We start from the raw sequence: 16,398 nt of genomic DNA on the forward strand, positions 1-16,398 counted from the left end.
CTGCGGAGTATCCCGGGGACCCCAAAACGGCTTTTTCTCGGCCCGAGGCTCGGACCAGCTACTGGATGAAGCTGCTTTCCCAGCTCTTCGCGCCACTCCCCAGCCTGCTTCAGAAGCTGCTCATTTGGAGCCAGCTTCTCGGTGAGATGATTCCATCCAGATGGATAGATTTTTCTGGAGGCTACAACGTTCTGAGAGCCTTGAGGGCTCGGGGGGACCCAGTCGCCCCCGCGTCGCAGAAACCTCTGAGTTCGCTGAGGCTGGACCCCTCGGCCGACGCGGCTGCCAGTCTCCTGGACTGGATAGAGGAGGGGATCCACTGGCAGTGCTCGTCTACCGATCTGGAATTGGAACTGAAAGCCAGGGGAAAGGCCTTGGACCCCGCGGCCCACGCTTTTCTCCTCGAGCAGCAGCTGTGGGGAGTGGAGCTGTTGCCAAATAGCCTTCAAGCCCGTCTGTTTTCCGACCGAGAACTTGGCCCTTCGCCCTCCGAGCCTCAAAACGTTCAGCGCTTAAGCAATTTCAGCACCGTCTCCTATTTGCTGAACCCCTCTTATCTGGACTGCCTTCCGAGTGTAGCGCTTAGCTATCAGAACGGCGTTGGAAATGGCGAGCTAGTTGGTTTCCAGACGGTAAGTTCAGAGAGCAGCTGTCTGCCTGAGGATCATTCTCATCCCCAGCCACTGAATGCAGAGATCACTCACACCTCGTGGCAGGAATGTCCACCTCTTTCGAGAGAAGGTCGGCCAGAAATCCACCATGTTCGCATGAAACGGCTGGAATTTCTTCAGCAGGCTAGCAAGGGGCAAGCTTTACCCACCCCCGACCAAGATCATGGCTACCACAGTCTGGAGGAGGAACACAGCCTTCTCCGGATGGACCCGAAGGCGAGCATAGATAATCTGACACAGTTTGTTCCTTTTGCTGGAGCCATTCCCGGAACCGTCCAGGAACCCACGGAAGAAAAAATAGAATTGACTAAAGAGGTGCCTCTTGCTTTGGAAAAACAGGGTCTTCCGGAAAGTTGTCCATCTTGTGAGGTACCTATGGAAAGAGAGCCTGGGGAGGACCAAATAAGTGTAGTTGACCCTTCAGACATAGAAGATGACCGTCCCATTTCTGTCAGACCGGCGTGTAGTAATAAATTGATAGATTATATTTTGGGAGGTGCATCCAGTGACCTAGAAATAAGTTCTGATTCAGAAGGTGAGGATTGGGATGAGGAAGCTGAGGATGATGGTTTTGATAGTGATAGCTCACTCTCAGAATCAGACCTTGAACAAGACTCTGAAGGGCTTCACCTTTGGAACTCTTTCTACAGTGTAGATCCTTATAATCCCCAAAACTTTACAGCAGCTGTTCAGACCTCTGCCAGAATTGTTCCTGGAGATTCTTCTGACTCAGAGAAAGATTTGCCTGACAAGTCTGATCTAGAGAATTCTCTCCAAACTGGAAGCCTTCCTGAGTCTCCTGACCATAATTCTGGGGAGGAAGATGACTGGGAATCTAGTGCAGATGAAGCAGAGAGTCTCAAACTGTGGAACTCTTTCTGTAATTCAGATGACCCCTACAACCTTTTAAATTTTAAGGCTCCTTTTCAAACATCAGGGAAAAATTGGAAAGGCTGTCATGACTCAGAGAGGCCATCGGAGTTCGTTGTGGCTGTTTCTGAGTGTCACACCTCACTGTCTTATAAGGTGCAACCGTTAGGGAGCCAAGACAGTGAATGTCCAGACTTGGTACAGGGTGGGGTTCTTTCTGGAGAAAGACACACACAAATCAAGAGAAAAAAGGTTTGTTTCTTTCTTTTAAACTGCTTGATATTTTGTAAGGATTGTTTCTATATGGTTAAATATAGCAGCATGACTTTTCTGGAGGAATAATAGTGCATATGTTTGAAGAAGGCCTCTAAATGTCTTAAATCCATGTACTTGGATTGAGAAATGACCCTCTTTTTTACCCCCTCAAGTAGAGGGTTCCTGTCCAAATTGAAGATGCCAGTGTATAGATGTTAGCAGGAAAGTGCCATTTTTATTTGAGTTGGCAGCTCTGAGCTATTTACAAGCTTCAACTTTTCACTCTTTAAGGAGCAGAAAAATTAAACCTTGTGTACACATGATTTAATATTTCTAATGATTGGGAAGGTCCAAGGATAGCCATAGCATTTAAAAATGTTAAGTGTGTGGTGTGTTATAAGTGTCTTCATTCTTGTCCATTAGAATCCAAAGGGATGATGATACCAAGGGGCAAGTCAGATTTATCTGATTTTTGCCATGAAAGGAAAATACTGATTTCAGTATTAAAAACTTTGTGACATGTACTCGATTTTGATTGACAGTCAAAAACAGTACAGGAAATAGTATTGCCTTTTCTTTAAGAATGCAATACCTGTTATCATTGGCCAGCTGTAGGTTAATAATCATATAAAATGATGATCACTTACTTGGTTTATTTTAAGTAGTTGCTTCCTATTCCCAGGCTAGTCTTAAAACTTCATAGAACATTTTATCTTTCAACACATTGTCAAGTTAACTTTATTTTGGCAGTTTTTTGAATTGCTTTATTTTTTTTCCCTCTCAGTTGTTTATTTCACTAAAGTTAATAACTGGAGAGAAATCCTCCCCAAACACAGAGTACCTTTTATTGTAGAGGAAAAGTTTCTTTGGTTATTTGTACCTTTGTTTGGACAGAGAAAGGAGCAGGTGAATATTCTTGAGTGCAGATTCTGAAGCCTCAGGGATTTTCCAGTGGACAGTACTCTCATCCATTGGCTACAAATGTTCAACTTAATACTTTGAAACTATTCTTGGGGTAGAAAGTATCTCTAAATGTGGTAATTTTATGTCTTATCTGTAGATGCAGAATAAGTCATGTTAAAATTAAATTTTAGTTTACACTTCTGTAAATGTCACCATAAAAGAACTTTTCTGTATCTTTTTAAGGGGCCCATGACAAATTGACCTATTTAGTGAATAGGTAAGAAACAAAGTCAGGCAGTGGAATGAGCACTTGACATCTGGAGACCTGTGTTAGGGCCCGAGTGGTTAGGGCCAAGAGATTTGGAAAGACACCCAAATCTGGGAAGTGACTTGACCTCTCATGGCCTTGATTCGTTCATTTATCTAATGAAAATAATCATAATCATATCTGTTGTATGAGTTATTGCACGATTCAAATAAGATGAGTAAATAAAACTCATAGTTCATTGCCTTGCTTTTAAATGGTAGCTCTTACTGTCAGGGATGTCAGCCTGGTTGCATGTTTCATTTTAACCTGCTATTGAGTAAAAATGGTATGAGTCAAGTAGATGTGAGACTATTGACTGTGAACTAGAAGCAACATTTATAAAAGATTATGTCTAAAATATGGTAAAACTATTTGGCAGCCTTTGCCTACTTTCCATTCTTTAAGTATATGGGACTAATGGATAGTGCCTAATTCTTTAAATGAAGCTTTCAGATCTGAGAATTTAAAATGCTTTGTGTCCTGGTATATCATAGTGCAGATTGTGGAGCCAGACTGAGGATTTAAATCCTGATTGTATCATATAGAAGCTGTTCGATTTGAACAAGCCAGTTAACCTGTGGGTCTTTTTCCGTATCTGTACAATGGAAATGATGATAGTGCATACCTTATAGGGTTGATATGAGGATTAAATGAGATAAAATTATAAAGTGCTTTGAAGAGCCTGGTATATGGTAAACACTATGTAAATGTTACCTATCTTAGTGACACAATAAATAACACTAGAATGCAATATCTAGTAAGGGGTTACATACCTACTAATTGTCCTCGGGGGCATTCGTTGGCCTGATGTAAAGGGAATGAAAGTAGTAGGCCACCCTGGGATTAGCTGATGTAACTATTAAACATACTTTAAAGCAAGAAGGTACATACTTTTGGAGTTTGATATCTTACAAAATTTCTGTATTGGAAATTAAGTAGAGATTAACAGGAACTGTCACTCATTACATGTGATCATATATAATAGTGTTCACAATTTCATGTATAGTGATAGCATATTGAGGAATACAAAGAGGGTTTTTATCTTAACTACAAAGTCTCTTATAATAACAGACTTAAAGATATGTTAATTTTGCTGCACTTTGTATAAAGTAACTTTCTCTTTTGTATTCTGATTACAAAACTAGTAATGAAAGGTTTATTATTCAAATATTGGAAAGCATTGAAAAGTGAAATTTCTTTTGAAAAGGAAGAATAGAAATAAGTGGAAAAAATTTTTAAAGCTTTTGTGCTATAAAGAAAGCATTGACTTCAAGGTATGTTTCTGAAATCTTTTGTCATTTTGGAAGAAGAGTATCACAGAACTGCGATACTCTTTTTAAAGAATATCTTTTTAATCTTTAAAGATTAAAAAAAGAGTAAGGATTAATTACATCATAAAAATTACAGTTCCCCAGTTGGATTTATTTTATTAACCTAAAAAGCCAAAGGTGGGGGCAGGGGAGTTAAAAGATGAAGGATTGGAGACATGACTCTGTGTGTGTGTTTCTGTGTAAAATTAAGGTAGCATTTGCCCATGGTTTTACTCAGATGCCATCTAGTCAGAACTGTCTTTTTTTAACTTCTGTTTATTGCTGAGGCCAAATATTTTTGTAAGATATTTGATATTCTGAAAGAATTAGTAACATAAAGGGCTAATTACCTCAATGATGTTTGTAAGGTCCCAGAGAGTTAATAAAGTTAGTCTTTGTCTTCATAGGTAACCTTCCTTGAAGAAGTTACTGAGTATTATATAAGTGGAGATGAGGATCGAAAAGGACCATGGGAAGAATTTGCACGAGACGGATGCAGGTTCCAGAAACGAATTCAAGAAACAGAAGATGCTATTGGATATTGCTTGACATTTGAGCACAGAGAAAGAATGTTTCATAGACTGCAGGAGACATGCTTCAAAGGACTTGGTGTTTTCGAGCCCTGTTCAGATGATTTGATAGCGTCTGGCCCTAGCATACGCTAATTCTTACTTGAGAGGTTTCTTTTAAAACAAAAAATGGCAGCTGTCCTCTGACTTTTTTAAAGAGGATATGTAACTTGGATCCAGCGACCTTGTTTAATATTGTTTTGCAACATATCCCACTCAGATGTCCATGTTTGAAGCCAGGCTCTGATAATGAAGGATGAGATAGTGTGATTTCTAATCTTCCACTGTTTATTTAGTTGGATGTGTTTTTGGATGTTGTTTGCTTGCTGAGGTTGAAAAGGGAACCTTTTAAGGTGTAATTTTGCACTTTTGAAACTTATTTTCTTGGGAAACAATATAGGGTTCAAAGCCCATTTTCCATTTTAATTTAAATGATGTGTATGTACCTGTCTATAAAAACTTGGGGCTCTCTTCTTTTTCCCTCTTCAACATTCTGAAATTAATGGGCTTTTATGTTTTTTTCTATGTTTTCTTATTTCAGTGATTTGGCCCGTCTACGTTAAGGCTAAGAAAATAATCTTGTATATGCTACCAACTTAAGATATATTATCTAGTGTCACTTTTGTTGTTGCTGTTGTTCTAAAAATGACTTGGGTTGAAAATGTATAGTGGGTTTTATTTCTGGGTAAAGTTCCACCTAAGATATTTCCAAGGACTGCCACAAAAACTACATGTGGGTTACTCTCTACTACTTTGGGAACGCTAAAATTTCTTCCAAATTTTAATATCTAACATATTTAATTTCTGTGCAAACTGTTTTTTTGGAGAGGGTTCTGTATATGTATTGTAGTTCCCAGTTGAATGGCTCTTTGTATCTTTCAACAGATGGAAATTGTTATAAAAGACACCAGAAAGTGATCATTACATCATAGGCATTTATTTTTTAAAATTAAAAGCCTAGAATTTTCCTAGGAAGAAGATAGGACACATCAGAGCAGTTTGGTTTTGTTGTATATGCTCTCAACAGAAAACCAGTGTTATTAATATCATGCTTCGGCACTGTCACTTTAAAAACCTGTTAGCATGACACTGTAAATTTGGAAATGGCCAGTTCTGCATTCTCCAGTTTGAAATGTAAAATATAGCCTTCAGTCAGTATCCAAGTTTATTGTGTTCCATTTTAATAATGGGAGAAGCAGGGCCTATACTTTCAGGAAAGGATAGAACTATAGATTTAACAACTAGAACGTCTTAATATCTATAGCCCAAAGTTTACTTTTGAATCCAGGTTTTTGCAGTGACTGATTGTGCTTGGTTTATAAGTAGCTCGACATGGTGTGCATCTGTTAGGTTGAGGGAATGTTAACCAACTCCTTAATGATCTATTTTTATTCCATGTGCCTCCTGTTATAGGTAATGGAAAACGTGAATAGAGGACCTCTTAATTTTGAATTTCAGTGTGGGGACAGTTTTTATCAGAAGTTCTTGCAGGGTTACTACCTCAGTTTATAATCTACCAGGTCGTTGTTTTATTCCTATCTGGTTTGCTTTAAGAACTGCCTCCAGTGTTAGATATTTTCGTACATAAACACACTGAGAGTGCAACAACATAAAACTTGGTAAGATTTTTGCAGAGCCCTTAGTCAACGTGTTTTCTGCACCTCTACTTCAGGTAATCATAGGGAATGCATTCACAGAATCGAGTGTAACACCAGGAAAGCGGGCTGGTTCCAGGCACCGGCTGTCAGGCAGGAAGAAGGCATCATTTGCCTTGAAAAAAGTGTTTTGAAAATGTACAGGAATTCTTTTAAAACCAGAATGAAGTATACTATTTTATTTCAGGGACTTGGGATGTGTTTTGTGTTTCTGAAATCTAGCACCCCTACCTATTTGAAAATAAAAGCTATCTTTACATTAATTGGATCATGGGAAACTGTTCCCTTAGGATTCCAACTTCAGTCTCAGTACCAAATGAGTAAAAGCTTGGTTAACAATTCTCCCATTTACTACCCTCCTTTAAAAGAAGTGGTTAGAGGATGATGAGAAGGATGGAAGGGACTATTTTTAAGTTGGATAGAAGAAGAAAAACAATTCTTACCAGTTTCATCCTAATCCTAGTTGTTAGAACGAAGTTAAACCTCCACCTGATCTTAAAATCCTTAGAAATTTTAATTGAACATTTTACTCATTTAAAGTCTTGCAATGGTGCTTTAAGTATCAATGTAGCATATGAAGGGCTTTGTACAGACAGGTAAAACTTCCCTGAATGTTGAAATGTAATAATAGCACCTCTTCATCTTTAACTTGAAATCAAAACTATCAGATTTTATTTTTTTATAATTTAAGGAAGGTGAAGTTAAGAGACTAAAAGACTTCTAAATTGGCTTCTGTAGACCAATGAGTTAAATGTTACCAGTTTGTTGGGATTTTATAGTAAAATTCTATTTGTGTATATAACAACTAATCTGTAAATTGTAATAAATATATTTGCAATTATTAAATGTTATGTGATATTTTGGTTCAACTTTGTATTTTATGTTTTGTAGTATTTTACATTGGTTTTGGAGCAGAAGTTTTAGGAGAAAATCAGTTATTTTTGTGGAAGCACTATAAATTGAGAGGTGCTGGACAAATTTCTGTGGTTTAAAAAGGTTATGGGAATTGTAAATTGCACCTTAGCTGATTGAAGGACAGGAATGTTAATGGGATAAATATTGTAATTGCAAACCACATTTTAATAATGGAAAGGAAAATTTGGTTCTTTAGGTATGAAATGTAGCGAGGCTTAGAGATTGGGGATTAGAATCTAAAATTGGTCCAGCCATCTACTTCCGCTGCAAAGAAAACAGTAAAATCAAAAATATTCACAGGAGCAGTACAATTTGCCCGCTGGAATTAGCATAGTGTTTCTCCTAAGTAGCAGGGAAATCTGCTTCTGTTTTGTGCATCATTAATGATAACCATGGTATTGTAAATCATGATGTATGGTATTGAATAAATGTGCTGGTGACATTAGAAAAAACTTTTTACCCTGAAAAAAAGGCAAACATTTGAGTTATAGCAAGCCTATTAATGGATTAAGGCATAATATAATTCTTAGATATTTGGCTCTTCTAGCCAGTGAAGAAATTTATAAAAGGTATAATTGTAAATGGGAAGGAAAGAAACATTAAGTTGCAGATAATCAGTGTTTAGTACAAACTGAATGGACAGCCCCAGGTTATACTTTTATACCATCTTGGGGTTAAGTTAAGCATTTTTGGCTGTCTTTTTCCAGGAAGGCATATTCACATCAAGCCAGATTTTCTTGCTATCATGTTCCTTGATATCCTATAGAAATTGTGTGGTGTGTTTTTTCCTACTTTAATCAAAAGTTTAAAGCAAATATAATTGCTGACCTTAGAAATTTCAAGTTACACATAGAATTTGGTGGTCTCATTTGGAAACTTCCTTTGGACCTTCCTCTGTATATACTTTTAAAAAGTATTAGAAATATTTTTTTCTCATAAAAATGTCATTTATAAAAGCATCTAATATAGAGATATATAAAGGCATTCTTGCTATGTTCTAAAAAATAGGTATGCTACCCAGCGTGCCTTTTTGAGGTGAGAGACTTAAATTTCTTTTCATGTGTATAAAGAGGTTTTGATATTTCTTCACTTAACTGATTAGGACACATGTCACATCTTTGAAATTTTTCTACATTGGAAATTAGGAATTTTTTCTTATGCACTTGTTGAATGCTCTATGATCAATACAAAACAGCCTTTTTCTCTCTGGATTTTCTCCAATGAGACTGTGTCAGTTATGACTTTGAAATACAGAGGCAGCATGATAACAAGATCTATAACAATATGTGTAATAAATAGAAATAGAGCTCTTCTAATCCTGTTCACTGAGGATTCATCAAACAAGCTTTCAATTAATACATTTTAGTGAGAGGCTTGACATTAGGTGATTTAAAGAGATAATTTTACACATGGGATGAGAGCACAGGGTGGAGGTGGGGGTAGTATTACTATGTAACAGTTGTGTTACATCAGTGTTTTACCATTGACAGGGAACTGGATTTTTGGAAAGTAAGTGGCTGGACCCATGGGGAGGGGACCTTAGAGATCTAATGAGACTATTATGTCTAGAAAGCTGAGCTATAGGGGAAGAAGCTTTGAAGCCATTTTTCAGGTTTTCATTTAATCTTTTACTCTTCCCTTCATCTCAGTACTATCCTTTTCCAGTTTCCTCCTGTCCACTGAAATTTTTTTCACCACTGTCTTATAAATCCTTACCTAGAAGAAGGAAGATGAGGAACTTCATAAAAGAACAGCACAATTGCCAAGGTGTGTGCTCATTAGAGATACTCTCCATGGAGAAGAAAGGACCTCACAGAGTTCTTCGCTCTTCAGAGCTTATTGCATATTTCCCAACCAGAACGTTAAGTTAATATACACACTCTGAAATTGGAGTAACTTTCAGAAATATCCCAAAAGATGTTTAGGGTCAAAGTTAAACTGGATTATGTTGCTTTGAATTAAGGCTTTTTTTTTCTTTTTTTCTCTGGCTTTATTCAAATATACACAATTGTTACTCTTATTTACATTGTACAATTCAATGACTTTTTTTCAATTATACTTGGCATACAATAGTATATTAGTTTCAGTTTGTACAGCATAGTAATAAGAGATCTATATAACTCAAAAGTGATCGCCCCACTAAATCTGGTACCCTCTTCTGCCTTACATATTTATTATATTATTATGAACTATTTTCCTTGTGCTACACTTTATAAATCCTTGTCTGTTTTATAACTATCTATATTTATACCTCTTAATCCCTTTGCCCTTTTCACCTTCCCCCTCAACCCCCTCCAATCTAGTAGCCCTCAAAATATTCTTCTGTATGAGTTTATTTCTGTTTTTGTTGTTGTCATTTATTTTGTTCTTTAGATTCCATATGTATGTGAAATCATGTGATATTTGTCTTTCTCTATCTGACAGTTTATTCAGTGCAATACCCTCTAAGTCCATCAAGGCAATATCCTTTTCCATTCCCTTCCTTTTAGTCTGTGTGTGTCTTTTAATCTGAAGTGAGTCTCTTGTAGGCAGCATATGTAGGGGTCTTGTTTTCTTATCCATTCAGCCACTCTATCTTTTGGTTGGAGCACTTAATTCTTTTCTATTTCAGGTACTTGTTGATAGGAATGTAGTTATTACCATTCTTTAGTCATGTTTTTGATACATGTTCTTAAAGAAGTCTCTCCAGCATTTTCTGTAATACTGGCTTGGTTTCGATAAATTCCTTTAGCTTATTTTTGTCTGGGAAGCTCTTTATCTGTCCATCAGCTCTAAATGACATCTTTGCTGGATAAATTATTCTTGGTTGTAGATCCTGGGTTTTCATTGTGTAGAATATTTTTTGCCAAGCCTTTCTGTCCTGCAAAGCTTTTTTTGAGAAATCAGCTGCCAGTCTTATGGGTGTTCTCTTGCTGCTTTTAATATTCTTTTTTTTTTGTATTTAACCTTTGGCATTTTAATTATGATGTGTCTTGGTGTGGGACTCTTTGGATCCCTGATTTTCGGAATTCTCTGAGCTTCCTGGGGTTTTATGTCCATTTCCTTCACCAGGTTAGGGAAGTTTTCCATCATTATTTCTTCAAACAGCTGTTCAACATCTTGATTTTCTTCAGTTATCTGATTGGGTGTACTTGGCTTTGCCATCCTCTAGATAAGGCATTTGATCCTTTTCTTTATTCACTTCGTTTATTTGTTTATTCCATTTAATATAATTCTCATCTCAGATAATGTGTTCTTCATTTCAGAATGGTTCTTTTTTATAATTTCCATTTCCATATTTGTTTTTTTGAAGTTCTCGCCGAATTTATCTACACTTCCCAAAAGTTCATTGATCATCTTTATAACCAGTGTTTTGAACCCTACATCTGTTAGATTACTTGACTTCATTATATCTGGATCTCTGTTCTGTTCTGTCACAGGGTTTCTGCTTCTTTGTCTTCCCATTTTGGCTGTCTTTCCAAGTCTGTTTCTAGGTACTAAGCAAAGCTCCTAATTCTCCTGGTTGTCTTAGTGTGGATTTCTGAAGAAGGCGTCCAGTGGCACAGTCCTGAGAAGGGTTCAGCTGTGGGCCAAATTTAGCTTCAGACTGTGCCCCTCCAGGGCCACCTGTTAAGATTCAGCAAGCAATCCACTGATGCTGTGCTTATAGTTGCCTCAAGAAACCATACCAGAAACTGAGGTCAGCTGCCACCAGTGTGAGTTTTGGTGCTGTTCAACAAGGAGCATGGGACTTGTGGAGGACACACCTGGAAGTGGCTTGGCTGGGGCCACAAATTAGGGGAAGCAGAGTTTCAGGGAATCCTCTGGGTGGAGTGACCTCTGTTATTCAGTTAGATGACGTCTCAGCTATGGTGGTGCTGCCTCCGCACATTGGGAGGAGGGAGGGCTTAACAGAGGAACAATGGATACCACCAGCATTTCTGCCCTGGAAAGAGCCTTGCCTCCGGCCCTCACTTCAACATCTCAGTGTCCCCCTGTAAGTCCCTGGTGACCCCTGTGCAGCCACCCCTGCGCTGGTGCTCAGAGCGAGCAGGTCCATCACCACAACGTGGACACAACCCCTTTAAGAGGAGGAGGCCTCTGTGGCTGCTCCAGCCTCTGTCCCACTTAGCCGCTAGGTTACCAGGCATCTTCGCATCTTCGTCCCCTCCTACCCTCTACCCTTTGCAGGTTGATTAATTATTTTTCTTCCTAGTTGTAGTGCTTCTGTTCATCTAGATCCCAGGTGACTTTACTTGCTGTTTGCTCTGGGTTTCTGTCTCAATTTTGATGTGGTCACGAGAGGAATGAACAAAGCCCCTATCGCCTATGCTTTTTTGTTTGTTTGTTTGTTTCCCAAGCCTGCTTTTCTTGATGGAGTTCTTACATTGGCTCTGAAAGCAAAAACCAGAGAGAAGTCCCAGAAGAATTTTGAAAGAGGCTCACCTGGATGTATGTTCAGGAATGGTTATTTTAAAAACAAATTTCATTACGAGAAGACTAGCTCCTTTTTGGACCTCAAATATCTCTTCCAAGAGACCTCTAACCACTCCATCCCCCAACACCTTTCTTTCTCATTTCATCTTTTAAAATTATGTTCATTCTGACTTCGTTAACATTTTTACTTGTTTCTTGTCTGCTGCCATCCTCACTAGTCTGTAAACTCTGAGAGCAGGGACCCTATGTGTCTTGTTTACTCTGTGAGCCCAGAGCCTAGAACTGTGCTTGGCAAATCATAGATAGTCGATAGATATTTGTTGAATGAGTTAATAACTTTCTTAGTCGCCTCTCATCTAGTCCTTACTGAGATTTCATCGACACAGCCATGTCTGATTAGAAACAAAATGTGCCACAATTGTAGATGATGTAGAACCACAGAACTGAAAGGTCTATAGAGACAAGCTTCAGTAAGCTCTAAATTTGTAGAATGTAATTACAAATTTCAATTTGGGTAGGGATACCACTCAATTAATTTGAATGTCATTAATAAGGTACATGTTAATTTATGAATTTAATATGTAATCAAATCAGCTGAGACCTTTCTTTTCCAGAATTAATATTCTCTACTAGAGTACAAAAGTATTCTTCCCACCACACCAGAGGTTCCTGTTCTACTCCCTTTTGGCAAAAGATTGGCTTTGGGTCACTAGAGATACTCTGTTGATTCCACTAGATGGCATTACTGTCTCCGAGTGCCTGGTGGATTCCTGTTATTCCTAATCTGATGGCTGTTGCTTACTTGGAGGTCATTCTTCAGTATAAACAAGCTGGGAAACTTCCATGCCCTGCCCGTGCTAGGGCTGTGACTCATTTTTTTGTGATAACTACTCAGAAGTAGGGGCTGTTTCTTATGAGAGAACCAAGATTTGTATTTAATTACAAACAAATGAATTGATTCTTCCTGATACACATGGAGGGAAAATAAAATGAACGTAGTGAGGATTTAGGGAAACGGAGGTGGCATCTGAGAAGCTGATACAGGGTTATTTGCTGGGTTTGAGTATTAGGGTTTTTCCAGTTAGGGCTTTGTTCTCCCTGAACTATTTGCTCAGTGTTCAGCTTTCTATTGTATTCTATTGTGAGTCAGGGCAGTCATTCTCAATGAGAGGAGAGAGAGGTTGCCACATTGCTCCAGGCATGGAGAATTACTGTTTAATTACAGTTGTACATGTCACTGGCCTGGAAGCTGGAAAGGAACCTCAAGAACTACTGAGCTGGGGCTTTATACTAATGTTGACTGTTTCCTTCTTAGAACTAGTAAAGTAGCCAAGGCCAGGTGGATACCCAAGACTGCTCTTTGGTTGGTTGTATTGGCTCCAAGGGGCTGCCCCCAACCGTCTTTCAGGGGTGCAGAATGGAAGGCCATTGTGCGTGTGCATACAATTTTCTTGTGCCTGCAGTGACTGAGGCATCTTTCAACTGTTTTACTGTGGTGCCTTTCCTTTCTTTTATTTCTGCTTGATTTGTCTGGGTAGGGAGGGTAAGAGTTTATTTCTTTCCTTGTTTGTTTGTACCTTCAGTAACTTACAGAAGAGGTTATTTTTATTATTTTCATTTTTCTTGAATTAATGCTCTTCATATTTCTTCAGTTCTTTGGTTAATTTCCAGAATTATTTATTATTATTATTTTTTTATTATTTTTATTATTTTTATTATTGCCATATTTTCTAGACATCCACTTGTGAACTGATTCCTTTCCCCAGGACAGCCTGCCAAGAGTCACAACTTTATTGACCTGGAGGGGTGTAGTCCAGTACTGCCTGAGGGATGGCCGTTTTTTTAGAGGAATATGAATTACAGAAGACTAGTCCTGCTGGGAATTCAAAAGATTGAAGCAGGTACATGTTCTTGCAATTAATTTTCCAGGTTGTTTCAAGCGAGATGACAAGTTATATGAAGCCAGTGTCCCTTCTCCCTCCCGTTTGGCATAGACCCCCTCAGGGTCCATAGCGAGTGTTTACCTTCCTTGATCAGGTTCATCTTCCCTCTGATGGCATCTCTGACGATGATTCCATCTCTATATCCTTAGAGTTCATTATCTTGTTTTCAGTATTAACAGAACCTTGTACACCTTTTTATCACTGTTCATATCACATTGAATTGTAATTGTAGTTTGCAATTCCTTTTCTTCCTGTAGACTGCCACCTCTTTGGTGGATGGGTCCTCAGCACAGGGGCCAGAATGTCTTAGGTGCACAATACACTTTTCTTTAACTCAAGTGACAATTTCCATAGCCTCCTTCTCCCAATGGATATGCTGTCCCCCCCATAACAATTAACTAATTTATTAATTTACATGTTTCAAAGAAGCAGTTAAATGTGTGAAAGGTCTATTTTCAATGTATACATTGTGTTTATTATAGTACTTGAGATATTTTTGAGAAGCTAGTATTACTAGTGATGACTTTAAACCTAAGATTTTAAATCAGTTGATGTTATGTCTTCATTATCGATCTTTCAAGTGATGGCGTGAGGTTCATTGGAACTTGGTCAGTGTTATAAAAGGCATTTCTTCATTAGGCAGGGTATCATTTCTATATCCAATTTCCGTGATAGTAAGGCCATTTTTAAAAATCAGCATATTGAGGTATGATTTATATACGTATAAAATTCAATGAGTTTTGACAAATGTGTACAGTCATGTAAATACTACCACAATCAAAATACAGAGCATTTACATCACCCAGAAGTTTCCTCATGCTTTTTTTTTTTCAATTTGAAACAGGCACTGTTTAATAACTGACCAGATTATAAAAATAATCGTGGTAGATACCTTAGTTCATCCTTCTAATAAGCCTGTTGATCTGGTCCCCATTGCCAGTGTTTCCATCTTCTACAAAATGGATGGTCTTTTTCTTCATTCCACCTCATGGAGAAGACAACTCGAAGGGCTCTAGAAGTAGTTTTCTTCTTTGAAGCATCTTCCAACAGTATAGATCTCGTGAATCAGATCCTCCATGCAAATGATGCCATATTTACCAAGAGAATGAGGAATCAATGTGTTTCCTGTCAGGGCAATTCGCTTTTTATTGATTTTGCCATAACCATGCTTGTAGATGAATTCATTGACCGACTTCAGGTTTGGGTACCCCCATGCAATGTATGGCTCCATAGTCCTCATCATGTTAATCAAAGCTTTGTTGAGCTTAACAAAGGTGCCATTAAAGATCTGGTAAAGGAGAAGAAGCCACAGCACCTTTTGGACCTTGGGGCTCACACTGTTGATGCCTCTGATCCTGATGGCAAATGCCAGTTTGGGTTCTGCAGGTACATAGAAGTTGCCAGCTTTTCTTGCCATCCTAGCCATCCAAATCTCAGTTCTGTACATCTGCCTATATTCTTTGTGATAGTGCTTAGCTTTTTCATAGATAAGCTTCCTCCTTGTCTTTTGAAGCATCTTTTGGGCAGAACTTCTTTCTCAGGAGCTTGATCTTCAGCTCTGCAAAATTCTTTCACTTTTTCTTAGGGGTTTCTGGCACAGAAGGAAACTTCTCTTCTGCACCCTCCATGGTTCCAGCCGGAAAAAGCTGTTCATGCTCTTTTGTATTCAACCAACCCCCAGCTTTTGGCAGCCATTGATCTGCTTTTTATCACTATTTTCCCTTTTCTAGAATTTCATAAAAATGGTATCATACATACAGTATGTACCTTTTTGTGTCTGGCTTCTTTAATATAATGCTTTTGAAATATCTATGTTGTTGAGTATATCAGTAGACTATTCCTCTTTATTGCTAACTAGTGTTCCATTGTATGATTATGCCACATTTTATTCACTCACTAGTTGATGAACAATTGATTTGTTTATAATTTGTGGTTATTATGAATAAAGCTGCTGAATCATATGGTAAGTGTATTTTTAACTTTAGAAGAAAACTCTGACTTGGCAGCAATGTATGAGAGGTCTGGTTGTTCCTTACTAACACTTGATGTTATAAGTCTTTTTAAATTTAACTATTCTCGTGGATTTGTAGTGGCATTTTATTTTTGTGTCTATTTGCATTTTCTTTATGTTTAATGATATGGAGCAATTTTCATATGTTAATTTACAATAACAAGTATCTTTAGTGTAGGATATGTTCAGATCTTTTGTCTGGTTTTTTTTTTTTTTTTGATGCCTACAGCACCTGGTATTCCTAGGTGGTCTCCCATCCAAGTACTAACCAGGCCCAACCCTGCTTCCAAGATCAGACTAGATCAAGCATGTTCAGGGTGGCATGGCTGTAGACTCCATTGTCTATTTTTTAACCAAGTTGTGTGTGTATATGTCTGTGTGTGTGTATGTTTTTTTAATATATACTAGATATAAGTTCCTTATCATATAAATGTTTAGCAAATATTTTCTCCCAGTCTGTGGCTTGCTTTTTCATTTTCTTAATAATGTCACTTGAAGAGTAAAATTTAAAAATTTTGCAGAAGCCCAGTTTATCAATTTTTTTCTTCCATGGTCCATGTTTTTTGTATGCTA

General features: G+C 37.9%; 1 protein-coding gene and 2 pseudogenes across 1 annotated transcript in view; 1 reads left to right on the forward strand and 2 right to left on the reverse strand.

Annotated features, from left to right (window-relative positions):
* The window catches only part of PPP1R15B (protein phosphatase 1 regulatory subunit 15B), an 8,082-nt gene extending 673 nt beyond the window's left edge, over positions 1-7,409 (forward strand). The window contains 2 exon segments of the mRNA XM_025040499.1: positions 1-1,793; positions 4,724-7,409. The exon segment at positions 1-1,793 is cut by the window's left edge and continues 25 nt beyond it. Coding sequence (XP_024896267.1) covers positions 1-1,793; positions 4,724-4,981 — 2,051 coding nt within the window. The 3' untranslated portion in view covers positions 4,982-7,409.
* A 7,298-nt stretch (positions 7,410-14,707) lies between these two features.
* On the reverse strand, positions 14,708-15,442 carry LOC102897619 (annotated as a pseudogene).
* Positions 15,443-16,045: 603 nt separating this feature from the next.
* LOC112471869 lies at positions 16,046-16,159 on the reverse strand (annotated as a pseudogene).
* Positions 16,160-16,398: the final 239 nt, after the last annotated feature.

Source organism: Pteropus alecto, unplaced genomic scaffold (assembly GCF_000325575.1).
Source record: "Pteropus alecto unplaced genomic scaffold, ASM32557v1 scaffold359, whole genome shotgun sequence".
In the NCBI taxonomy this organism is placed as follows: Eukaryota; Metazoa; Chordata; class Mammalia; order Chiroptera; family Pteropodidae; genus Pteropus; species Pteropus alecto.